Source organism: Acartia tonsa, chromosome 7 (assembly GCF_053477335.1).
Source record: "Acartia tonsa isolate MP-2025a chromosome 7, ASM5347733v1, whole genome shotgun sequence".
Taxonomy (NCBI): Eukaryota; Metazoa; Arthropoda; class Copepoda; order Calanoida; family Acartiidae; genus Acartia; species Acartia tonsa.
The window spans coordinates 4,479,604-4,506,626 of record NC_137266.1 but is presented as its reverse complement, the minus strand read 5'-3'; the positions used below and the strand labels follow the sequence as shown (position 1 = coordinate 4,506,626).

Sequence of the window (27,023 nt, the reverse complement as noted above, 5' to 3'; positions counted from 1 at the left end):
TGTTGAAAAACTGCTTGATACAGGATAATGTTTATGGACATACTTACATTTTTAGCATAATCGAAGCAACTCCATAATAAAATCTTAAAAATGTAAGTATGTCCATAAACATTATCCTGTATCAAGCAGTTTTTCAACAAATTTACTTACAATTTTGCTTCGACTCTTATACATTTATATTCTAATTATTATTTCTGACACTTTACAAGTGCTAATGTTCTTTTTCCTACCGTTTCAGTGCTTTGCTTTAATGGATGTTGTCATCCTTGTTTTTAATATATAATACAAAGTAGCTTGATGTCTGCCTGTCCCTTAAGATCTCGGTAACCACTGAACCGATAGGATTCTACTCTTCAAGAAATATACCTACTGGTCCTGTGGTAGTTTTAGGCTATTTTCTTGGGGGGTGGGACACCCCCAACCCCCCCAAAAACAAAAAAATTCCCCACCATTTTTAAAAAATTATTTGAAATAGTAGAGGAGTAGGGGCTTTTTTTCAGCTGGGTAGGTAATAAAAGATGTAATTATACCTCTTGGGGCAAAGCTCCCAGAGGCTAGGGGCAAAGCCGCTAGTTTATTTATATTTCAGTTCTATGACTGACAGACTGACAACCAGAGTAAATTACATACTGGATGCTTAAAACAACGGGAAATCTAATTTTTATATTTTTAAATACAAAAAGTTTTAAAATCGGCCCATAATCACCAAAGATATGGGGAAATATGTAAAAAATATAAAAATAGCTAAAAACCTTCCATTAAGCAATCCGACAGCCATGAGTTGACTATGATCCTTAATGATGGGAATGTTCACAAGAAGTTTTAGTCTTCTATCTTTTATAAGAGCCAAGAAAATCACTTTTTCCCAAAGACATTTCAGACATACATACGGACGGACATTTCAAATTTTAGAGTAGCTTCGCTACTAAAAATCACGAGACCTTTCCGAAAATTATATAATTAAAGTGTTTCCAGTTAAGTACTTTAACCTAAAGTTTAACTTAAGTACTTGGTAAAAGTCAAACTACAATTAAATACAAAGTCAACGCACACTTAAAATAGCGGTCTACTACGTCCCTGAGGCCTCTAGTGGCACTATATATGTTTTTTTAAAAATAATACTCAACATTTTTATGTTTCGTTTAAGTCTCTATGTAAAAAAAATTAGTTATAAACCTTCCAGGGACATTAAAATATAGAGCGATAAATAGTATATGTAACAACCACCCCTTGTCAAAGACCTTCTACCGACTTTTGGTTGGGTCTTTGAAATCAGCTGAATCTTTCAAAAATGTAAATACAGCCGGGTGCTGGCAAAAGAACCAAGAGCAAATTGTAAACTAATATTAACACAAGGACGCCCAAGCTTTTTCCTTAGCATGGGGGTAAAATGAGGATTTCTATATGTTCAAGGGGAGTAATGTAATGTATTTAAAAAAAAACTTGAGGGGTGTAAGGGATAAACACCCCTTTACCCCTTTACTTGGACGTCTATGTATCAGCTATAATGATTTCTGCATTTTACCTAGTTATTTTCGTTTTTGCATTGTTTAAATACTGTTCATTTGAAATATTTAAAAAAAATATTTATTGATTTCATGAAACTGACAATAACCCAATTTCGGAAATAAGGACATAGTTAATTTGCCACCACCTCAAGGAAGAGCTCAACCCTTTATGGAAAAATAATTGAAAATAACGTAAATACAGGCAAAAAATAAATTTGGGAACATCTGCAATATATTAGTTCTACATTTGTCACTAGATGTTATAAAAACTTGATAATTTTGATTTGCAACAAAGTATTCACATCATTAGACAAAAATGTTATATTAATCACAAATAACTAGGTTTAAAAATGCAGTATTGTAAATAGGAAAAGATGATTATGAATATAATTGTATAGTCAGGAGCCAAGTTGTGAAAAATTGATAATGGCAGTTTTAAATACTTTATTAAGTTTAGACAGAAATAGCAATTTTACATAAAAATTGTCCCTTTCTTTTTCAAAAAGCAGAAGAAAGCATTAAACAGCTGAAATTAGAAAGCAAAGTTTCATGAAATTATTTTTCGTCTGCAACGCTCTAGGTCTTTGCAATTGGAAATCAAATAGTAAGCTCTTCATACATCTATACTATAAATTTATTCCCGGGACCTATGAGAAGCTACCCTGTCAAGGAGAACCCGATAGGTTCAGCAGTTAGCGAGAACCTTCGGTACAAACACACATCCTGTTACTACATAATAAGGATAGAATGTGTGGGAAAGGGAAATTTCAGTCGTCAATTTAGGTTGCTAATATAGTCCTCAGATATTGGTGAATACAGTTCCTTAATTTAGGTTGCTAATATAGTCCTTAGATATTGGTTAACATAGTTCCTTAATTTAGGTTGCTAATATAGTCCTCAGATATTGGTGAATACAGTTCCTTAATTTAGGTTGCTAATTTAGTCCTCAGATATTGGTGAATACAGTTCCTTAATTTAGGTTGCTAATATAGTCCTCAGATATTGGTGAATACAGTTCCTTAAATTAGGTTGCTAATATAGTTCTTAGATATTGGTGAACACACTTCCTTAATTTAGGTTGCTAATATAGTCCTCAGATATTGGTTAACATAGTTCCTTAATTTAGGTTGCTAATATAGTCCTCAGATATTGGTGAATACAGTTCCTTAATTTAGGTTGCTAATATAGTCCTCAGATATTGGTGAATACAGTTCCTTAATTTAGGTTGCTAATATAGTCCTCAGATATTGGTGAATACAGTTCCTTAATTTAGGTTGCTAATATAGTTCTTAGATATTGGTGAACACACTTCCTTAATTTAGGTTGCTAATATAGTCCTTAGATATTGGTGAATGCAGTTCCTTAATTTAGGTTGCTAATATAGTCCTTAGATATTGGTGAATACAGTTCCTTAAATTAGGTTGCTAATATAGTTCTTAGATATTGGTGAACACACTTCCTTAATTTAGGTTGCTAATATAGTCCTTAGATATTGGTGAATGCAGTTCCTTAATTTAGGTTGCTAATATAGTCCTTAGATATTGGTGAATACAGTTCCTTAATTTAGGTTGCTAATATAGTCCTGAGCTATTGGTGAATACAGTTCCTTAATTTAGGTTGCTAATATAGTCCTCAGATATTGGTGAATACAGTTCCTTAATTTAGGTTGCTAATATAGTCCTCAGATATTGGTGAACACACTTCCTTAATTTAGGTTGCTAATTTAGTCCTCAGATATTGGTGAATACACTTCCTTAATTTAGGTTGCTAATATAGTCCTTAGATATTGGTAAATACAGTTCCTTAATTTAGGTTGCTTATATAGTCCTTAGATATTTGTGAACACACTTCCTTAATTTAGGTTGCTAATATAGTCCTCAGATATTGGTGAATACAGTTCCTTAATTTAGGTTGCTAATATAGTTCTTAGATATTGGTTAACATAGTTCCTTAATTTAGGTTGCTAATATAGTCCTCAGAACTTGGTGAATACAGTTCCTTAATTTAGGTTGCTAATATAGTTCTTAGATATTGGTGAACACAGTTCCTTAATGGTAAGGGGAGGGGGGATAAGGTAAAGTGACAAACTAGACTATATTAGCTAGTCGGAAGAAACATTTAACTTTTATCCTAGCTGGATCTTTAAATCATTTTAGTGGTGAGCCAGATCGGGGATGAGCCAACTTTCCACCAATGAGAGCACAGCATTTTATGAAATGCCGCGCTGTGATTAGCTGAAATTCGGCTCACCCCGATCTGGCTTACCACTAAAATGATTTAAAGATCCAGCTCAGGGTAAGCGAGAATCACAATATCCACGTACACTATATATCCATTTCTGCAATTTCGTGCATAAAAATGTTAGAAAACGCATCAGAAGATGCAACCTAGTATAACATGCAAATACCTAAATTTGCGGCCGCAGCCATAATTTTCTCGAAAAAAAGACTGCGGGGCCTAAAAGAGATGACCCAGCTTATACAAACAAAGAAATTAATTCGGATAAAAACACGAAACCTCTACGTGTCTTTCAGCTGTCGTTGGGGGTCAACACATATGAAAATTGACAAACTCTACATTCGCCCCCCGATATATTATTTCAGATTTATTTCGCTTGTTTGTTATACCTTATTTCTGGGGATGACCAAGCTTTTTATTTTGAGAGGGGTAAAATAAAGAGTTTCAACGGTTGGAGGGAGGTATTTTTAAAAGCGAAGCTTTTCTATAATTAGGGTCGGTCCGTCCGTCCGAGACGGATAGCTTTTTTTCGATAATTTAGGCATGTTATAATTGTCCTGTCGATTTCAAGCTTTGCATGATGATTCCTGAAGTAGTTAGGTACGATTTAGAAAGCGTAGCAACTCTTTAATCATTACCAGAATGTCCGTACGTCCATTTTAATCATGTTAGTTTTTTACTTTTTAACAACACATTTTTATGTGATCAAATTATCCGATTTTTGGTATACTGATTCCTGGGACAACAAAGTACAATATTACAAGCAAAGCAATTCTATAATCAAGTCATAAAAACGTAAGTATATCCATAAACATTATCCTATATCAAGAAGTTTTTCAACAAATGTTCTCACAATTTTGCTTTGACTCTTATTCATTTATATTTTGATTATTCAGTTCTGACACTATACAATATATAATGTCCGTATGTTTTACCGTTTTATAGCTTCGCTTAAAAGTTTAATTGAATCACTTCTGTGAACCTAGTCTGTCAGAAATAATTAACCCCAATTGAGTATTTCATATTTATTTTGTTGTAGTAATAGTTTCAATATATTCAATAGTAATTACAATGTTAAAATATAATATGCAAAGATGGAAGAAGGTCAGTTAAATTTGAATTGCCGAATGTGTACACAGTTTCCTCATCCTATCTAATATTTACTACTAGCTAGAAAAGCTTCAAACTTCCAAAAAAAAATCAAATTAAAAAAAAATAATTTGAATGTATAATGTATAAATCGTTTATACATTAAAATTTTGATTTTTTTTGAAGTTTGAAGTTTTTTAGCTAGTAGTAAATATTGTTATAGGATGAGAAAACAGCGAGGAAACTGTGCACACATTCGGCAATTCAAATTCAACTGACATGAAAGTAGCTAACGCACTATGTGTTCCTAAACATAAAAAAGTTAAAGGTAGTCATAAAAACTATTTTCTTTTGCATCAGTGGAAACTCATAAACTTAAAGCAAAATTCAGTCTGCTTCTGCATGCAATAAATGTACAAGCAAAGATGTATAATCCAGACAACTACTCGCCCCAAGTGGCTGTGACCCTTTTCGTCTGCTCACATATTGCTTTCTATCATTTAGCTATTAGCTGATTTCAATTCTCAATACAAAATCGGGACAGTTTCCCTATCCTTTGGGGAAAGTTACATATTAGTCATGTCCCCTTCATAAAACAAAACTTCATTAGAAGATTTTAAAAAATTCAATTTCTGAAAGGATGTAGTAGATACCTATGATTTTACGCTTAAAATGTAAGAGAGTGCAGACATTAATTTCAACTATTTTTCGTCTAGGATAACAGAGTGACTATAAATATCATATTATTCCACTAGCGGCTACGCCCCCTAGAGGCTTCTAGTGGCATTTAAATGTTTTTTTTTATTTTAAATATCTAATTTGAGAAATAATTTGTCTATGTTATCAGCTGTTAAATTCATGTCTCTACGCAGCGCGACTACGCTAGCGACACTATGCGGCGGAAATAATTCCATTTTTTTCGATTTTATTGTGATTTCTCTTGGGAGGGTAGTGATACTTTCCCCTAAAATTGTTATAAACCTTCCCGGGACCTATGAGAAGCTACCCTGTTCAGGAGAACCCGATCGGTTCAGCGGTTAGCGAGATCCTTCAGTACAGATACACAGACAAAAATCCTGTTTCTTTAGTATAAGGATAAATCATAAACAATAAAAAAATGTTAAAAATCTGACAAATAAAACAAAATAACAAAATTCCTAACAAAAAATGCAAATAAAAAGTTAATATCAACAAATATTATGAAAAAAACAAAATGTTCAGTGAATAATATATAAAAAGTCAATAACACGAAGAAAGGTTTTAAAAAATTTATCGGCAGTTTTCCCTCAATGTGCCTGGATGATTGATTATAGAACCTACCCCCCACACTCTATTTTGAAATAAGTTGAAAATAAGGGCCGGGTTTGTTTAGGTGTCAAATTTTTGGACCGGTTTCGGAATCTTACAAGAATCCGTCCAAAAAATGGCGGATTCTCGCGGATTCCGGAATCTTATTCTAGCAATATTTCAAAAGGCTTTTTTAAAACATTAAAAAGTTTTAAGTGCTACATGTGTCCTAAAAATTAATGTTCTTGGTGTTATCTATAATTCACTTCCAAGAATCGAACCTGATTTAAAAAGATATTATATATAATGATATCATATTAATCTTTGCCTTCAAAACGGGGGAGTTGAAAGAAAAAGCTCAAGACGCTAATTTTAGCCTACCAATTGAGAATCCGAATCCGCTATTAAAAAAACGGATTCTGGATTCGGATGCCAAAATTGGCCAAAAATTGGGCGAATCCCGGATTCGGATTGCCAACCCTAGTTAGTTGTATATTTAAAGTGCAGCCCCACAAAGGTTAAGTTGCTGCAAGTGTAGACTTCGTATGGTTGTTGCCGACCGCAGGGTTAAGCATAGGGGAAAAACTACCTAATCCCCTATTTCAACCCCCCCAAAAAATGGGAAGGAAGGGTTTTGTGCTCGATAAGCACTTAAATGAGAAATCACCAATTGCCCAATTTAAAAAGGTTTTATTTTCGTGTTTTTGACTTAAACAAAATCTTTATTAATTATTAATAGCTTTCAAACATAATATTCACTGGTGTACTTTTATTTATATAATATTGCATAACATGTACTTTAGGGTGGGTCGATTTTGGAATTTCATGTTGTTAAGGGTTACTGGGCCAATATAAAACCCTGTGAAACTTGAAAGGGTTTTCTAATCTAATAACAATAGGCGCGCGGGGGATATAAGATGCGCCCGCCCCCTTATAAAACCAAAAATTGAAATTCCTTCAAACACAGGCATGTTGCATATCAAAATGGCCGTATTGAAATGCTGATTCGAATCTAATTTTTTTAAGTATTGCCCCTAGTTCGAATTAGATCACATTAAGTAACTAAAACAGCTGATTTAGTCAAAACTGGTTATTTTGGTAGGTTATTTGAAGATCATTTCAGACTGAACTATATTTTTCAAGACGATTCTTGCTCACACGATTATTTTGATATGCAACATGCCTATGATTCAAGTAATTTTAATTTTTGTTTTTATAGGGGGTTGGGCACATTTCATTCCCCCAGCGCGCCCGTTGCTTTTAGATTACAAAATCCCTCTTAAGTTTCACAGGGTTTTATTTGGCCCAGTAACCCTTGCCAATGTGTAGTAATGTTAAAATCTCAAAAAGCTTGCAAATCGACACGCCCTAATGAACCTAAATAGATAGATAGAATAGATAGATTTTCTCAATCAAATTGAGGGTGTAAATTTTCAACAAAAATTACAGTGCTTTTATCTTAACAACTATTTTCTTCTAAGAGAACCTTTTCATAACTAGATAAGTAAATCTTTTAAAGAATGACGCCATACTTTGCTATTTAGAACATAAATAGAATTATATTTTATAAATAGTTTGAAGATAAGGATTCTAGCATAGGTAAATGTAAATGTTATCAACAAAGAAATTTGACAAATTTAAAGGAGACTGTTTCTTTTTATTGGGGAAAAGCTTTAGGCGAATTATGAAATAAACCTTTCTCCGATTTTTTCCCATTTCAAATAGATGTAGGAAGATTAATTTAACTTAGATTAATCTACACTAGAATCCATATAGGTTATATTACAGACTAAATTTATGTATAACAATATATATGAAAACTCCAATTAACAGAGCAGAGTTGATTCATGGACAAGGAATAAAGCTCCAGATTAAAAACTATTTTGCGAACATTATAAAATAAAATAAAGCTGAAACTGTGATTTTTATTGACAAAGAGTTGGTGTAAAATAAGGAAGGGATAGGGCTGTTTATTACGCCGCTAGTCCCCTCAGTTTTATTATATAGTTTTCTAATAACTTTTGGAACTTTTATTGAATTTTGACTGGTTTATTATGTTTAGTTTCCAAAAACGTTTCAACCACTAATTGTAATCTACAGATGGAGTAATTTTGTTTAACATCATTGGTGGTGTACATCAATTTATCAGCCATTGTCTTATCCTTTTAGATCCCTGGTGTAAAATAGTTTTTCTTCCAGATGCATTATACCCTCTCCCTGAGTAGAATAGGTTAATAGGCACATTTTGTACTTGGTAATTCGATTGTTATTAGATGCATGTTTTTCATTTTATTCAGCTTTTTGTATTGCCAACATCGAAAGTAGGGCTGGGCCAGATACCGAATACCCGGCTGTTTTTTCATTCCAGATATCCGGTCGGATATCTGGCAACTTACCAGATATCCGGCCGGATAACCGGATAGTTTTAATATCCGGCATCCTGCCAAACCGGATATCCGGCCCAACCCTAATAGAAAGTGATAGATGTTTTAGAACTTTGCCATAAGATAAGTCCTAAAATTTGTATTAAGCACCTCTCTAATTCAGTGGCTTAAAAACTTTGGGTACTTTGGTTAAATCTTGCTTGGTTGGTTCACACCAGTACCAGTAGTGCCCAAACTTTTCAACCAATATAACTATATTTATTGTCTTATCCCTTAAGATCCCTGAAATAAACTAACAAACTGGTGCAAATTTGTTGAAGTTAATGTCCCCAAAGCCCATAAACGTTTTATTTAACTTTTCATAACCATCGTTTAATAAATCTTGATAATAGAAGAAAAATCGGATCTACTGCATTTCACGGTAAAATATTGGTGGTAACGAATATTGCCAAAAATCTATGAATTATAAAGGCTGCTAGCTGCCAAACGGCTGAACGTACAAATCATGCCTGCACACTGTTCTAAGCGACATAAGAAGGCCTACAAATAATCTGGAATAGCCATAAATTAATAATGCATAATTATCTCACAGTGCAGAGAAATGCGCGAAAAAGGCCTACTTTACGCGTTTTTTCTTCAGTGAAGCATTCCCTGTGAATCATTCGATCTTGCCTATTCCAGATTATTTGTAGGCCTTCTCATACCGCTTAAAATGGTGTGTGGGTATGATCTTTACGTTCAGCCGTTTGGCAGCAAGCAGCCTTTAAAATTCATACATTTTTGACAATATTCGTTACCAGCAATATTTTACCGTGAACTGCAGTAGATCCGAAAAATCTTCTTAATTCTTAATCTTATCCCTCAATACAAAAAACATTTGTTTGAATAATAAAAAGATTAAACAAAAAATAAAAACAACTCAAAAAGCACAAAACATTTTTTGATCTACTTTATGAGTGAAAGGAGAACATGACTTCATGGAAATTCTTGACAAATCAATTGTTTGTTGTTGTTAATAGCACAGCACAGCCACTATACATGTATGGTTTGTGGCTATTTTAGTGGATTCAAGTAATCTTACTTAATTTTAATGGCAAATACATTATAAAAGCTTTAAAAGTGAAAAACATACACCTAAAAACTAAACAACCATATAATTGTGACAAATATATATTCAATAATTGTACATAAATACATTAATTTAAAATTTATAAAAAAAAAACATTAAAGTAATATGAAAGAACAGGATCTTCAAATTATATAGGTAATACCTTACTTTTATTTTACTAAGAGCTCTTGCAACATTGAATAAGATAGATTAAAATATTAAAATTGAAAGGCTTGATGTAGTTTATTGCAATATAAAATTTCTTATAGTGGATAAAAAACAATTTGAATAAAAAGTATTTGTAGTGCTTATTATTTAGGCCCCGCAGGGTTAGAAATACCTCCAAAAAAGGACTAGAAATATATTTTTAAGGTCGAAATATAAATGTTTTATTAATGTTGTCTTCTTTGGTAAAATAGGAATTTAACCAAAAGTACTTTCTGTATTTAATAACATATTTTTAGAATTAAATGAGGGACCGAGGATGCAAGCTTTTCCGGAGTGGTCCTATCCGGGGAGATGGAGAAGAAGTCCCCGGGCAAACCTGCATCAAACACACCTGCTTGCTTGACCATTCAGAATTAAATGCAAATACAGAATCACTTTTTATTTTTATTCGCTCTCTCTCCTTTTTTTATTTTTAGCCCTTTACATGAAGATTAAACCCTACAGGGCTACTCTGAAAGAAACTATTTCAACCTAAAAGAAGCATTGCAAATACTAAACTAAAATTTGAAGCAGAATAGAGTGCGTGTGTAATTAATAATTGACCAGAGGTGGATTCTTTTAAAAAATTTGCTCCACTAATCGCTTAGTGGGACAAAAATGTTTTCGTGAAAAATCGACCAAAATCACATTAAAAATCTACAAAAATTGAACAAAATGATAGAAGAACATAAGATTTTATTTAATTTTTGTAGATTTTTTATGTGATTTGGAGGATTTTTCACGAAAACAATTTTGCCCCACTAAGCGATTAGTGGGGCAAATTTGTTTTAAGAATCCACCTCAGAACTGGCCAGTAGCGTTATAACAACATAGGTTAAAATAAATGACAACAATTTTTTTCAGTAATTTTGATTTTAAAAGACATGCTAGATCACAAAGTATCACTGTTTAAGATTCAAAACACAAGTTCCATTTAGAAATTGAAAACAGCTTTAGGATTTCACAATTTTTATGATTAGAATTAGACATCAATGTTCTTTGGTCCTTCAAGGATGTGATTGTTAGCAGAGTAGGGCAGCTACTCTACAACTAAATGCTCATTAAGAAATTTTAATTTATCTTCTTTCCTTGTCTATTGGCAGATTTTAAAAGCTTATTATTTATCGCTATTAAATAGTCAATTTAAAAACTAGGGTATGTAGTAGGATATATAAGTTGGAAGGAATTTTAATGTTCGGGGAATTTTGAAATCTGCATCAAACTTAAGGATTTTTTCTTATAAAATTCTTTGTTTGTATAATTCTTTATCTAAAAGCGGAAATACAATTTAAGTTAGGTAATTAATTTTGACCAATAGGATAGGTGGATTGAAAACTACCTGCGCTCTAATTGGGTGAATGATGTACGACACTTAAACTTCTCCAATCAGAGCGCAGATAGTTTTCAATCCACCAATCACAGATGTCAAAATTAATTAACTTGAATTGTATTTCCGCTTTTAGATAAAGAATTATACAAAAAACGAATTTCATAAAAAATCCTTAAAATTTAATGCAGTTTTCAAATCTCCCCCTAACTTTAAAATTCCTTCCAACTTATATATTCTAGACTTTGTAGGGTATATAAATCTTCATTCTAAAATTGGATAAAAGTCTTATGACCTTAGAGATCCGCTACTTATGGAAAAAAATTGTCCTTATCATAATACATTTAAAGACTGAAATAAATAATAAGCAATTAACATTTAAAACGAGATAAATAATAGATTTTAATAAGTGTACTTTTGTGCTTTTAAAACTAGATAAAAATGCATAAAAATGTTAAACTTTAATATGATAAAAGCTTATATTTATGACATTTAAAATAACTATTAAATATTTTTTTCATTATTTTATAGAATGTAAACACGAGGAAACTATTATAATATTAGTTTCAGGGGTGTATATTCTCCTTGAAAATAGAGAGTTCTGAAAACATTTTCCCCCTCATTGCATTAAGGGGAAAAAATACGAAAAATATATGGGTGGGGTAAAAAGTGAATAAAATAAAGATAACTAAACCCTCCTTAGAGCAGGAACTAGGGTAGGGGGGGGGGGGGGATATTAATCTTGTGCAGAATATGCACCCCTGATAAGGTTAGAATACATTTTACAAAGTGATTTGATTTCATAAAAAGTCTTCTTTTACTAAATATTAGGATATTGTACCATTAAGTATGATTATGACAGAATGAGCACTGTACTTTAATAGCAAGAAGAATAACAATTATTGAAACAGAATCTAAATTACATGTAAATTATTAATTGGAGGGAAGAATAGAAATCATTGTTTGTTCAAGTCAGGCAGCAATGTTCTTTAGGTCTAATCTAAGATTCTCCCTCAAGGATTAACTAACCCGAAGCTACTCTTTAATTCATTGTATTGTACAGCATTTTCTCGTTTTCTTTGGTATTACAACCGTTTGAATATCACATGATGCAGTCGGCTCAACTATACTTCTCTCAACCTAGTACAAAACCATATAAAAACCATTCTCTTATTTCTAGCCCCTGCAGGAAGATCTAACCCTGCAGGGCCAATATCCTAACCCTGCGGGGCAATCACCTAATAACCTAAATTAACCTTTCAAAAGCTACTGTGAAAATACGACGCATCGCCCCCTTAAGAGTCGTTGCCACGAAAGGGTTTAGTGTCCTTTTCATAAAGGTTATCAAAATTGCCAGTTAAACCTTAAAAAAAAATTTCTATAAAAATTTTGGAAACTAAAATTTAAAAGTCATTTCATGAACAAAGCTATTAATATAGCTATTCTAATGAAAGTTGAAAGCAGGCATTTTCGGAGAATATTTGATGAAAGTTTTAGGTGTATCACACTTTTTTCTACAATTATCCCATACCCTCCTCCTTTCCCTCACCCATTTAAACTTAATTAGACACTTTTTGTTCTTACTAGCGGCCTCGCCCCTAGCCTCTAGGGGCTTTCCCCCAACAGGTTTAATCAAGCTAATTCTTCGCATTCTAGATTTAAAAGAAAATTTTTTTTTTTTAATTTTTTTGGAGGGGGTTAGTTGACCCCACTATCTTAATTTTAAAAAGAATTTTGTTTTTGGGTAGGGGTATTTTTTATTTTTGGGGGTTGTCCCACCCCCCAAGAAAATAGTTATAAACCTTCCCGGGACATATGAGAAGCTACCCTGTAAAGGAGAACCCGATCAGTTCACCAGTTAGCGAGATCCTTCGGTACAAAAAGACAAACAGACATTGTTAAAAGCGAAGCTTTTCTATAATTAGGGTCGGTCCGTCCGTCCGTCCGTCCGTCCGAGATAGATAGCTTTTATTCGTTAATTTAGGCAGGTTAGAATTGTCCTATCGATTTCAAAATTTGCATGATGATTCCTGTAGTAGTTAGGTACGATTTAGAAAGCGTAGCAACTCTATAAGTATTACCAGAATGTCCGTACGTCCATTTTAAACATGTTGATTTTTCTACTTTTTTAACAACAAATTTTTATGTGATCTAGTTATCCATTTGATCTGATTTTTTGTATATTGATTCATGGGACAACAAAGAACAATAGTATAAGCGAAGCAACTCTATAATCAAGTCCTAAAAATGTAAGTATGTCCAGAAACATTATCCCGTATCAAGCAGTTTTTGAACAAATTTACTTACAATTTTGCTTCGACTGTTTCGATTCTTTTATATTCTGATTATTCAGTTCAGACACTATACAAGTGTTAATGTACGTTTGTCCTACCGTTTCAGTGCTTCGCTTTTATGGATGTTGTCATCCTTGTTCTACTTTGTATTATAGATAGACCTTCTATACTACTGTTTCTAACTGTACTGTAAATATTGTATTTTTCAAAAATGAATAAGATTAGGTAATAATAAATTAATGCATGAAAAATCTGTGTTTAAAATTAGAAAAACTTTATTTCCAGCTTACCTAATTCTTTATTTCTTGTATGTTTTTGACATTTAGTAAAAATAGAAATAGATTTCAGCATTAATATTACAAAGTTTAATGGTTGTTAATGTTAGCACGTGGGTTACTCAAGATCTCAAAAATGGCTGGAATATATAAATGCTAAGTTCTGGTTATTGGAATTAGGGAATGTCTACTTTTATAATAAAATGGCTCAAAAAAATACTAATTTTAAATCTCCAAAAATAATCATATGGTTAGATGAAAGGGTTTACCCCACTAAAATTAAGCCCCTATATGCTTGCGTTTAAGAATCATATTAAGTGTCATATTTTAAAAGATATATTCCACATTGTTGTTTGTTTGTGTAGCCATTGTTTCTTAGTGTTTGGACCTAAGTAGTCATGGAGAAGGACGAGACACTTTTGTATAGCCACTAGGGCTATCATTCTCCACGCCAAGAAATCAATAATATAGAGCAATTACTAGAAAATATTATAATTGAACAGTTTAGTTCTGTGGTAAATTATTTCCTATGAAATTTTTAATAGTTTCTTTCTCAAATATTAACATAATTTGTTATTTTTCATGTTTTTTTGTGGTTGTTTTACGTCAGTCGTTGATGTAATACGATCGAACATCAAACTAATTAGCATAACAGATCTATAATATAGATGTATATACAAATAACTACCTCCCTTCCTTTTCCAATGGCTCTTTTCGTTTGCTAAATTGCTACCAAATTGTTTTATGCTACTTGGCTGTGTTAATATCACCCGACACCATTGATTGTAATTCAAAGACCCAATTGAGAGTGTGAACTAGGTCATTGTGATTGGGAGATATAATTATTTAACTTCTTCCCCCTCTAGTGTACTCTATTATTAACATCTTAAAAAGCCTTCAAAATTGTACCTACTGCTGCTATGTGTGCAATAAACGCATAATATTACCTTAGGGTAAAGCGGGGCGAACTCGGTCTTTTTTTCGGTTTTTTGAACCTGCAAATCGTAAAAATTATTTTTTTTAAATGGGACCAAGACCAGTAGAAAGATCTCGGAAAAGTCGATCAGGTCCTAAAAGGACGTAAACCTAGGACATTGGGAAGTTTGTCAAAATTGATCTCTAAAACGGCACCGACTTCGCCCCGCCTTGAGGCGAAGTCGGTAGGGCATTTTCAAGCTTCGAAAAATCGATGACGTATTGATTTTATTACAGCATGCCCAAAAGGTAAAAGTTGCTAAATGTAATAAAGAGTATGCACAAAAATTTTTATTAAGTTAGGTCAATTTTTTCTACCAAAAAAAAATAATTTTTCCGAAGTACGCGAAATTTGACTTTTTTTTGAAAATTTTTTTTGATAAAAAACATAAAAATACTACTAGAAAAAATAACTTTTTATGACTTTTAAGGCCTGATCCTTAAAATTCAGGCAATTTTGAATAGATTTGGCCAAAAAAAAATTAGTTCTATTAGCAAAATTTCCTAAAAAAATCAAGTTGAAAAAAAGAGAAAAGTTTGGCAAAATCTGTGGTCGATTTTCCAGCTTCAAAAAACCTATGACATATTGATTTAATTACAGCATGCCCTAAAGGTTAAAGTTGCTAAATGTAATAAAGAGCATTCACAAAAAAAATTATGAAGATCGGACAATTTTTTCTACAAAAAAAAATAATTTTTTTCTAAGTACGAGAAATTTGACTTTTTTTCTCGAAAATTTCACTTTTTTATATAAAATTGAAAAAGTTAGTATAAAAAGTGAAAAAACCGAATTCGCCCCGCTTCACTTTTAGTCGATTTAAGAAAAAACTATACAAGCTTTTTTAAAGTTTTAAACGGAAATGGATAGCCCATTAGATTCTTAATAAGTCCCCTGAAGACGTCTAAGCTCTAGCTCTTACCAGTTTTTGTCCAACTTACCGTTTTTCCGACCGAAGCAAAAAAATCGAAAAAAAAATTTTTTGTCGTCCGACTTTAAGACCCAATAAGTACCCTAAAAATTCATCTCACAAAAATTTCGTTTTATACTTTTTTGTAGGCAATTTAATAAGGAACAAATTTGATTTTATGTTTTTTTCTGTCAGTCGATTAGAACATGGAGAAAAATGTCATTTAATGAAGGTGGTCAAAAAAATACCGACTTCACCTCAAAACCGAGATCGCCCCGCTTTACCCTACAGAATTAGAACTATATGCCAAAACACGTTTCGTCGTATTTTCAAAATGGCTTTTGATAAGTTTTTTTAGGTAGGGTTAGGTTATATTGGGTTAGGTGATTGCCCCGCTGGGTTAGGCAATTGGCCCCGCAGGGTCAGAGACACCCCCCCCCCCCAGGGGCTAGAAATAGGATAAAAGCTACTGTGAAAATACGAAGAAACACACCGCCACTACGAAACGGGCTATACCCAGACAAACCATCATAGGGCTGTATTCGTAACCGGTACTTAATTTGCAGCATCTACTACGATTACGAAGGGCTAACTTCTAAGTAGTCAACATTTATTTATATTCTATCTAAATATCTCTCCATGAAAAGACTTTTCAACATATCCTAGCTATAGAGAAGCGTCACCCCTAAAAACTGACCTCAATAACGGCTGGTCGTTCGTTTATGTGTGTTCCATTCTTTCTATCTCTGTTTATATCTGATTCTATGTCTGTTGAAACTATCGGAATATCCTAATAATACAAAATACCTACATGTTTCAAATGGCGCATTTTTTTTGTTTTTTACAAGCGAAGCTTTTCTATAATTTGGGTCGGTCCGTACGTCCGTCTGGAAAGGATAGCTTTTTTCGTTAATTTAGGCATGTTAGAATTGTCATATCAATTTTAAACTTTGCATGGTGATTCCTGTAAGTGGGTTAGGTACGATTTAGAAAGCGTTGCAACTCTATAATCGTTACCAGAATGTCCGTACGTCCATTTTGATCATGTTGATTTTTAACTTTTTAACAACAAATTTTTATGTGATCTAATTATCCGATTGTTCTGATTTTTGGTATATTGAATCCTGGAACAACAAAGTACAATATCATACCTAAGAAAAAAAACTCTATAATCAAGTCCTAAAAATGTAAGTATGTCCATAAACATTATCCTTTATCAAGAAGTTTTTCAACAAATTCACTCACAATTTTGCTTCGACTCTTATTCATTTATATTCAGTCTGATTATTCAGTTCTGACACTATACAAGTGTTAATGTCCGTTTGTCCAATCGTTTCAGAGCTTCGCTTTTATGGATGTTGTCATCCTTGTTTGTTTTTTAGTATGTAGCAATTTAACTCTAATATTTTCAATTTCGTATCCGTAGACAACTGTCTATAAAGTTTAAGTATGAATCCATTACCTGTGGGGATCTCTGCGGCGATTGTCTGGAGGGTGGCGGTGAATCCCGCGGGGGCAAGGGTGAACTATCTAAAGGCAAGGGGGAGGCATCCTGTATCACATTGTGGTCAAATTATCTATTTCAAAATTTTATGCCTTTTTTTGTAATGCTCTAAGGGTCTTCCCTTGAGTCCGGGGGCGTGATCCAGAAAATTAATTCCATTTGAAATTGCTGAAATTTGGATATTTCATTGGCGTAAAACTTTATTTGTATTGTAAAGGGAAGTTAGTATGTGAAAAGAAAGAAGTGTGCTGTGGGGAAACTTTCACTTAAAATAGTTTGTCAGAATAATTATCCTAGAGTAAAGCTACTATCTAAGCAAGGCTTGGTTAAAATTTAGTTCCAGCCCCTCCAAAGACTTTTGTTTGATATGCAGGGTGGCCACAGACTTTTTTTCAAAATAGTATAAAATAGTATGCAAAAAAAAAGTAAATAGTATGCAATAGTATGTAAAATTTTAAAAAATAGTATGCAATAGCATGTAAATTTTTTAAAAATAGTATGAAATAGTATGCATTTTAAACAAAATAGTATGAAATAGCAAGCATTTAAAACACTATAGGGCCTTAAAATGTTGGTTAGCTATCAGGAAATCATTACTTTCTTGTCTTATTAGATTGAAAAACATAGTAACAAACACCAACATTCTATTCTGAAAAAAAATAAAAAAAAATGAGCTAAGAATTAGTAAAAAAATAAGTTGTTTATTGACTATTAAAAATTTTGGACTAGTAAAATAATTTTGTTGTGCACAGTGTCATAATTCATATCGTGATTTTAAAAAGAAATATTATATAAAAAAATTGAAAGTTCAAATATAATAATAAATAAAGGTAAAGTTTCTGACATGGGCGTCCAAGCTTTTTATTTTGGGGGGGTTTAAAATTTTTTAAGGGGGGGGTAATTCGTTTTTGGGGGGGGGTAAAATGGCGCGCGAAGCGCGCCGCAAATTTTTTTTACCCCCCCCAAAATTTTTACCCCGGGGTAAAATTTGCTTGGGGGGGGGGGGTAATTACCCCATCTGAAATCTGTTGGCAGGGGTAAATTTAGTTTACCCCTCCCAAAATTTACCCCCGGGGTAAAATTTTTGGGGGGGGTAATTTAAATTTTGTTAAATATATAGTATTAAAAATGCGCGCGAAGCGCGCCAAAAATTTTTTTTATTAGAGATTTTTTATTTTGGGGGGGGGGGGGGTAAATATCCCCTCCTAAATGGTTTAATAAATAATAATAATAAAAGTTCAAATAATAAATATTTTACAACAAAATGAGAGGATCTTTCTAATGACATAGAGAAACACATTATATTTATATTAGTTTGTTAGGAGTTAATCATAAACCTCAGTAACCTGTAGGATCATTTAATAATAAAAGTACTCCTCAATGATATTAAAATTTAAAAGGAGAAATCTTTACATTGAATGTAGAAATACCAATAACTTTCAATAAAGGTACAACAATCTGAACTGAAAGACTACTTTCTTCTGGAAACATTTCTAAAAAAAAATTGAAAACAAAGTAGCGAGTTTGCCGCATTTTCACAGTAGCATAGATAGGCATTTAGGTTAGGTAAGTGTTAATGATTGCCCCGCAGGGTTAGAGCCCCCCGCAGGGACTAGAAATAGGAGAAAAGATAATGTGAAAATGCGATGAAACCTGCTACTTGGCTTTCTTTTCATGATCAAAAAAATCAGTTTGTTTTAGTTACCTAAAAATTGAAGATTTATCTGAAATCCAAAGAAATAGTGGAAATAGTATGCAATTTTGGACAATAGTGGAAATAGCATATTTTTTTGGAATAGTTTGCATAGTAGGTATGCAAAAATAGTGGAAATAGTGGAAATAGTGGAAATAGTATGTTTGTGGCCAGCCTGGATATGCTGTCCTAATTTCACAGAATATAATCACTGTAACCTACCCACAAATGCTATCAGTTTGTAAGGAAGATGTTCAAAATCGCCATAATCGATTGGCTACATCAATCTTGGATAAACTTATAGAAGTTATCATTTTGATTTTGTACCTTATAACATGAGAAACCTAAACGTGATGTAAAACATGCGATTACGTAAAAAGATTAAGTTGTCTAAAATTTACATTAAATTCATGAACTGCTTTTAAAACAAGCGAAGCTTTTCAGTAAAAAAAAGGCTGTACGTCAAAGCATCTATCTCAAATTTATAAATCATTCTTTTCAAAGAGAGACATCGTTAGATTTCAAGAAATTGTTGAAAACTAGGGCTAAATTTTTATTGTCAAAATGTTAGAATTATTTATAGATACCGGTAAATTTGTGAAATCTACTTTTATTCATGTACCTAGTCATCCTTGTTCAAATCTTATATATCTAACAGCTCACTTATCTAAATATTTTTAGCAGAGAGATTAGAAAATGCAAATAATGCCTTGAAAACTTTGCATCTCATGATATTTATTAATACAATAAAATTCTAAACATGATTAAAATTAATATAGTTGGTAGTGGGGTGGGGTGTATGATTGTCTACAGGGTTTGACGCATATCGTGTTGTAGGTATAACTATAGGCTTCAAGTCCGGTTTCATAAGGGGGGGGGGGGGGGGGGTTTTAATGCAACCATCTCGTAATCAGTGAGCAAATGGCACTTAGAATTCGAATTTCCATTTATAATTTTGCATGAGTAATCCTTGGTAGGTCTATTTTCCCTAAATCGAACAAAAAGTTGGAAAAGTAACAGCTATCGGCTGGCGGCTCAGCTGTTTTGCCATTTTTTTGATATCTATATTGCAAATTAGTCACGAAACCTCTCTCAACACAATACTCTTTTCTACTCCAAAACGCTATCAAACGGTTCTAGACGGTAGCTGTTGGTACTAGAAGTTTTAAAATTGGTTATTGCTATCATTTAATATGAATTAAACCAAAAATATGTTTTAAAAAGTCGATTCCTACGTAATTGATGATGGATTTACCCTGAAAATAGGCAAAAAACGGCTGAACCCCATCCCCCCCCTTTACTATTGTACTAGAAACTAGAGGCGAAGCCTCAATAGGACGTGCGGGTAATCCAATCTAGAATTTATACTATGAAGTATACAATTGAAAAAGCAACATAACTAAACATCAAATTTTTCAGGAGGAAGGGGGGGTATAACAATCCTATAAATCCCAATGGTAGTATATCATTTCTATACATGAGAACACTATGGCGAGGATGTGTGTGTGTAGCCATAGTGTCTTAGTGTTTGGACCTAAGTAGTCATGGAGTAGGACGAGACACTTTTGTATGCTAGCACCAGAGCCAGCTCAAGGTCCACGTACAAGTACTTGAAGCGAGGACACATCAAAATAATGAATAACTACAATCCTGTGGTGCTAGTGTGCTTGAGGATGGAGTAAGCTCGTCTAGTGTCGGCGGGTTACTCAATACAGAAAGCTTACCCTAAAATTAAGAGATCGTCAACATCAAATATATCATAGAAAGGGAAAAGTAGTTGGCGCTAAAAATTCGTAAAGGTTGTGAGTTTTAAGTTAAAAACAGTAGTAGAACGATAAAAATTTATGTTAACTTTAAAATTTTTGTCTTTCAATAAGAATAACCATATTTCGTGAATATCATCGTTCTACTACTATTTTTAAGCCTTAAACACACACGTGACTTTTACGGATTTTACCCGCAACCTACCTTGAAAATAAATCATATCTAGAGTATCTTAAGTTTGTTATAAAACTCACATTTTCTTAAAATAACTATAACAAAAAGTGATTTGTAAGAAAGATGAAGTTATGAAATGTCCTTTTTATATGAAATAATATTTTAAAGCTTTAGCTTAGGGATCAAAATATTCTAATTTTAGATGAGAAATACATTTTGTGCTTATTGCTGGTTGCTTTATCACCAGGGGCGTCTCTACCCGAATATTAAGTCATAAAATACAACTACTATACTTCTCCATAAAGTCCTGGGTTAACATGTTCCATGTCATTGTCCATCCTAGCTTATTTAGGTCCTTTTCAGTGCTATACCTATAAGTCGTTTTTTGTCGTCCCTATCTCCATTTACCAGTGGGGTTCTATCTTAAGCACTTTTAAAAAATTCTTTTCTGTAATTCCTGGGTCAAACGTAAAAAATATGAATAATCCTTATACTAAAGTAACAGGATGTCTATTTGTGTGTTTGTACCGAAGGATCTCGCAAACCGCTGAACAGATCGGGTTCTCCTTAACAGGGTAGCTTCTCATAGGTCCCGGGAAGGGACACCCCCAACCCGCCCCCCCCCCAAAAAAAAAAATTCCTTCCCCCAAAAAACTTCTTTTTTTACTTTTTCTTTTCAAATCTAAAATAATAAATTGGGTTATCAAATTCGACTCTTCCCTCTTCAAGTGCCCCTAGAGGCTTCTAGGGGGCGTAGCCGCTAGTACCTGTTTATAGTAAGTAATAATTTCATCTGCATCTTTACTGTATGCTCCCCCATCTCTAAAAGGATTCTCAGTAATAGAAACCTAAAAAATAAATGCGCATTTATTCAATAATCATAGATAATAAGAGGGGGGGGGGGGGGGGGAAGTTTTAACACATTTGCGTAAACAGTGAGTATAGGCTTTATCTGAGAGGATAGATTTTTGAAGTGATAGAGGTCAATCTATTAACAAAATATACATCTTTTTTTGTTGAAATATGTTAATAACATTTAAAAATATGCACATTTTGTTATAAAAAATGACCTTTTAACTCTTCAAAAAAAAGTTTGATTTTGGTTTTTACTTGTCCAGAGGCAACCTAAAGGCCTCCAGCTCCTGAACCTGGAGGCCTATCCAAAAAATCTTAAAACTTGGGAAAATTTATCATTTAAGAATGGTTTTATTCCTAATAACCTATCCTCTCAGTCTAAAGATAAAGCTGACTGTTTACGCAAATATGTCAAAACTTCCCCCCCTCTTATGCAGTGACAAATAGACACATAACTATTACGTACCATATTTTAATAATATTTTCTTTTAATCATCTCCTCCAAAATATCTGTAATCAAAAACCGGAGATCTGAAGGGATATGGGCTATAAATGGATGTTCACCCAAAAAATTTTGATAAACAAAAGTGTAGGTTAAAACCACTGGTGAATGAGTTTTGACACTGCTAGCTTGTATGGCTATCAAGATTTAATTGCAGTTTATTAAGTATATATTTTTAAGCCAACAAATGAAAAGAATCATTTCATATTCTAAGAAAAATGCTTCTTTTTTCAATTATTTTTCTATATACCTACATAAAAGCTTTAAATCACGTGTAGAGCTCTCTTATTCAAAAAATTATTAGTACAAATTTTCAAGAAAAAAACGTCTAAGCCTTCATTCATTAAAGAATGGTTATGAAATATTTTTAATGAGCTCAATTTCCAGCTGATTAGGCAGGCGAAAATATCTAAACAATGAGTTTATTGTCTTTTATAATTTTGTAATGTAAAGCATTTTTAGATACAATATCATCAACTGCTTTGTTGAGTTCAAAGGACAAAATAAAATAAAAGCATCAAATGCTGTAAATTGCAAAAGTTCATTAATTAAACTGTTTAAAATATTACAAGCTACCAACCCTTTGCTAAACACACATTTTTAATCAAAATGATATACTTTTGTGTCAAAGCTTTTAAACAACAGTTTGAACTCATCAAAACATTTGATGAATTTGCACCAAACCATGCTTAACATTTCAAAGTTTTTTTTTCAAATAAAACCATGGTGAAACCTAACTTTTTAGTCGATAAACCAAATAATAAACATGAACCTACTATATTCACTAAAAAAATGCCGAGGATCAATACTGGAAGGTGCTTAGAATCACTTGCACTTGTTCGTGGAAAGTCCCCTTTGCTGAGCTTTAATTAACCTATGAAAATAGTCATCCTTGTTTATTCTAAAATTGCAAGAAAGATTTATCTTTAACAAAGAGGACATAAATATCAAATTTTTAAATTGATTGATTGATATTTATGTAATATCTTAATTTTTTAAGATTATCGAACCATTTGACCTAGATAATTTAACAAATATTTTTAATAGGTACAGTTTTGTAACTGATACAGAAATAACATTCTTCGAATCATTTTATGAAAATTTTTATTTCATAAAATGACGAGAATTTGTGTTAATAAAACTGACAAATATCTGAATGAAAAGAATCAAAGAAAAAAATTTGATCATAACAAAAAATCAAACTCCAGCAAAGAATACAAAAGTTTGGTCAAGTCCCTTTCGTGGCGTTTCGTCGCATTTTCACAGTAGCGTTTGGTAGATTATTTTAGGTTAAGTTGAGTTAGGTGATTGCCCCGCAGGGTTAGGCAATTGGCCACTTAGGGGCTAGAAATAGGGGAAAAGCTACTGTAAAAATATGACGAAACGCCACTTAATGGGCGTTGCCATGAAAGGGACTATACCCCAATAGTCGTGTTAGGTAAAAATAATCCTTGTACCTAACCAAAATATGGGGGGGGAAATTTACTCATTGAGGCGAAGGATAAGATAATCAAAATAAGTAATCACATTCTCTTTAGGTTATTTTATGAGTGGTTTGTACAAAGTTACAGTGTCCAAACATGCAATTTCAATTTAATAGCGCAACAAAATAAAACGGGTATAGTCCCTTTCGTAACATCGCACCTTATGGGGCAATTCTTCGTATTTTTCACAGTAGCTTTTCTCCTATTTCTAGCCCCTGCGGGGGTCTCTAACCCTGCGGGGCCAATTACCCAACCCTGTGGGGCAATCACCTAACCCAATATAACCTAACCTAACACAACCTATAAGAAGCTATTTTAAAAATACGACGAATCGCCCCTTATGGGGCGATGTTACGAAAGGGACTATAATAAAACTGAAGTCCAAGTTTATATATAACAGAAAAAATGCTGACGATTATTAAATTTGCGTTGAAACACATACAATTATAAAACAGTTTTTTTTATTGCAGAGCTATGATTTGCAAGAATTTGCATCTTTGTATCTGCTTTATTGACAGCACATAAATATTATTTTTGAATCATTGAAAAATGTTTATCTAATGAAATTTTTTCTAGGTAGACAATTTTGAGACATGGACTTATTAAATCATGATATTGATGTACTTGAAGTCTATTCAGTGCGCAATTGATCCTTAATTCATTCTAAAAAAGTGCGCCATTTTAATAGGATTATTTTCCAAATAAAAATTGACGTACAGATTTATACAATTGCAACACGGATTATGCCTTATTGTTATAAAAATCATCGTGAAATGTCAATCAGTGGTCAAGAAGAGGGGATACTTTTTTTTTTTTTTTGGGGGGGGGTAAAATCTTTTAGATTCTAAACATTTTGGACGTAGTTGTAGCTGAGCGTATAACATATAAACAAATAAAGATACAGCTAATCTATAATACAAAGTAGAACGATGTCTGTCTGTTTGTCTGTCTGTCTGTTTGTAGCGAAGGATCTCGCTAACCGCTGAACCGATCGGGTTCTCCTTTACAGAGTAGCTTCTCATAGGTCCCGGGAAGGTTTATAACTATTTTCTTGGAGGGTGGGACACCCCCAACCCCCTCAAAAAATGAAAAATACCCCCCCCCCCCCCCAAAAAAAAATAATTTTTTCTTTAATTTTTCTTTTAAATCTAAAATAGGTAGGTACGAAAAATTGGTTTGATTAAACTTCTTCGGGCAAAGCCCCTAGAGGCTAGGGGCGAAGCCGCTAGTCTTTTATAAACTGGTCAAAATAGCGGACGTGCATGCATGGATACTTATAGAGTAGCTGCTTTACTTACATACCCTAATTAAAGAGTAGAATTACTAATAGAAATATACAGAGAGAGAGAGGGGGACAATGGGCTGTTTAATGCACTAGTCCCAAAAGTTTTGTAATAATGTTTCCATATTAGTTGGCTTAACAACATTGGGGACTTTAATAAATTATGTTTTGTTGGTTAATTAAGTTGAGTGTTCGAACGTTTCAAACACTATAATCTACAGAAGGTGCTATTTTGTGTATGATCGTTGGAGATGTACATCAATTTATCGGCCATTGTCTTATCCCTTTAAATCCCTGATAAATAAATACCCTACCTGTAAATCAGAATTATTGTGTATAGATTGTGTATATGTGACTGTGTCTATAATGTTAGCTCTCAGAAAGTTGTCTGTTTCAGCCATGGCAAGCGGGGTTAGTTCTTCAGGCACTGAAAATTCAAAAATTTTGGGTACTTTTTATTGAATTTAAATTTGTTTGGTCCAAACTATTAGTGTTCAAACATTTTAACCAATGATTATACTCTACAGAAGGGGTAATTTTGTTTATCATCATTGGGGAATAATATCAATTTATTATCCATTGTCTTACCCCTTATGATTTCTGATTGTTTTAAAGGTTCTTGGGGCATACAAATGACGTCAACGTGAATTTTTTAATGACTGAAAAGGTAAAAAACATGCCCTTTTAAAAAATGAATAAAATGTTACATATGGATGTTATTTCTGGAAGTAGTGTATCTTTATCTTTTATTTTGTTTGACAAAAACTATTGAAAAAGCATAATTATGACCAGCGTTGTGGATCCGCATTGAATGTATGCGGATCCGGATCTGGATCCTACCGGATCCGACTCCGGATCTTTGATAGTAAAAATAAAATCACCAAATTTTTCAAAAAATATTCATTCCTTAATCTCGAAGTCAAAAATACTTTTAATTTTTAAGTCTGAACCTAAACCTTAAAGATTGGCTCTCATTACGAGAATGTCTTTGTAAGTGACTATTTTATATAAATTAAGGTAGATTTTTCCATAAATTTATACCCCAGGATCCGGATCCACAACTCTGATTATGACTTTGGCGATCGGGTTACAGAGTAGCTGTGCTTTTTAAAATTATCTTTGTTCCTACCTTAAAATTTGTAGAATATTAGTAGAATTTTCCTTTATGGGTTACATTGATTAGTTTTTATCACTCTGAAATAACATTTCATAATTAATTATGTTTTTATAATTATCTTTAGGATCAATTTTTATCACATTAGATCTATCATTGGAATTATAAATAACAACAACAAATGGAATTAAACTAAGGGATAAGACAATGGATGATAACTTAAACTTGCTTGGCCACAATTCCAATTCTTCCTTTGACTACTGTGTATCAAATTCATTGTCATTGTCCTATCCTTTCCGGTTAAGTACAGAATTGTAATTGGATTTCTTAGAACAACAGACAATAAGATTAAAGGAAAAGTATATATTGAATTTGAAAACTTTTAATATTTGATTTTCAATTAAGATTTTAAATACAAAAGATGCATTCAAATAATTTTTTAAAATCAAATGAAATGCTTATAGCTCAATAACAATAAAGTAAAGGGAGCGCATTCTGCATAAACGCTCGCTTTCATGATTATTATTTTGAGCCGCGCACTCTTTGTGGATTTTATGTACCTATCTATTTTGGTTATTTTCTCTTATCCATAGAAACTGTTGCACTCTTTGTTATCTTTAGAAAGAAAATTAGGATTTTTCGTATTTTTGACATAATCCAATTTTACTTCTTTATTTCCTTGAAACTAAAAGAATATAAATTAAATTGAAAGTTTCATATAATTTTAGATGAAGTTTACTGTCTAGGGAAAATAAAAAATTCAACAAGGCTGATTGCGATCAAAAGAAGCTTAGAGTTACCAGTACTTATCCTTATACTAAAGTAACAGGATGTTTGTCTGTTTGTGTGTCTGTGTGTACCGAAGGATCTCGCTAACCGCTGAACCGATCGGGTTCTCATTAACAGGGTAGCTTCTCATAGGTCCCGGGAAGGTTAATAACTATTTTCTTGGGGTTGGGACACCCCCAACCCCCCCAAAAATGAAAAATACCCCCCCCCTAAAAAATTTTTTTTTTACTTTTTCTTTTAAAATCTAAAATAATAAATTGGG

General features: G+C 32.7%; 1 protein-coding gene and 1 long non-coding RNA gene across 2 annotated transcripts; both read right to left on the bottom strand.

Annotated features, from left to right (window-relative positions):
• Window positions 1-4,756: 4,756 nt before the first annotated feature.
• On the bottom strand, window positions 4,757-10,527 carry LOC145324697 (uncharacterized). The gene is made up of 2 exons (XR_013881306.1): window positions 9,641-10,527; window positions 4,757-8,372 (listed from the first exon to the last, which is right to left on the bottom strand). It is a non-coding gene; the product is annotated as an uncharacterized LOC145324697 (long non-coding RNA).
• A 972-nt stretch (window positions 10,528-11,499) lies between these two features.
• LOC145324695 (uncharacterized) lies at window positions 11,500-26,938 on the bottom strand. Its single transcript, XM_080167288.1, has 7 exons — window positions 25,988-26,938; window positions 25,173-25,285; window positions 21,503-21,583; window positions 20,452-20,522; window positions 17,063-17,156; window positions 16,298-16,390; window positions 11,500-12,288 (listed from the first exon to the last, which is right to left on the bottom strand). Exons 2-7 carry the CDS (start codon window positions 25,257-25,259, stop codon window positions 12,196-12,198), a joined length of 519 nt encoding a protein of 172 aa, XP_080023414.1. The 5' UTR covers window positions 25,260-25,285; window positions 25,988-26,938; the 3' UTR covers window positions 11,500-12,195.
• Window positions 26,939-27,023: the final 85 nt, after the last annotated feature.

Coding starts and splice junctions, on each gene's coding strand:
- LOC145324695 (XM_080167288.1), bottom strand. CDS start 25,259: ATGGCTGAAACAGACAACTTTCTGAGAGCTAACATTATAGACACAGTC. Junction 17,157..20,451: donor TCCTCAAGCACACTAGCACC/ACAGGATTGTAG, acceptor CCACAATGTGAT/ACAGGATGCCTCCCCCTTGC. Junction 12,289..16,297: donor AACGACCAGCCGTTATTGAG/GTCAGTTTTTAG, acceptor GTTTTGTACTAG/GTTGAGAGAAGTATAGTTGA.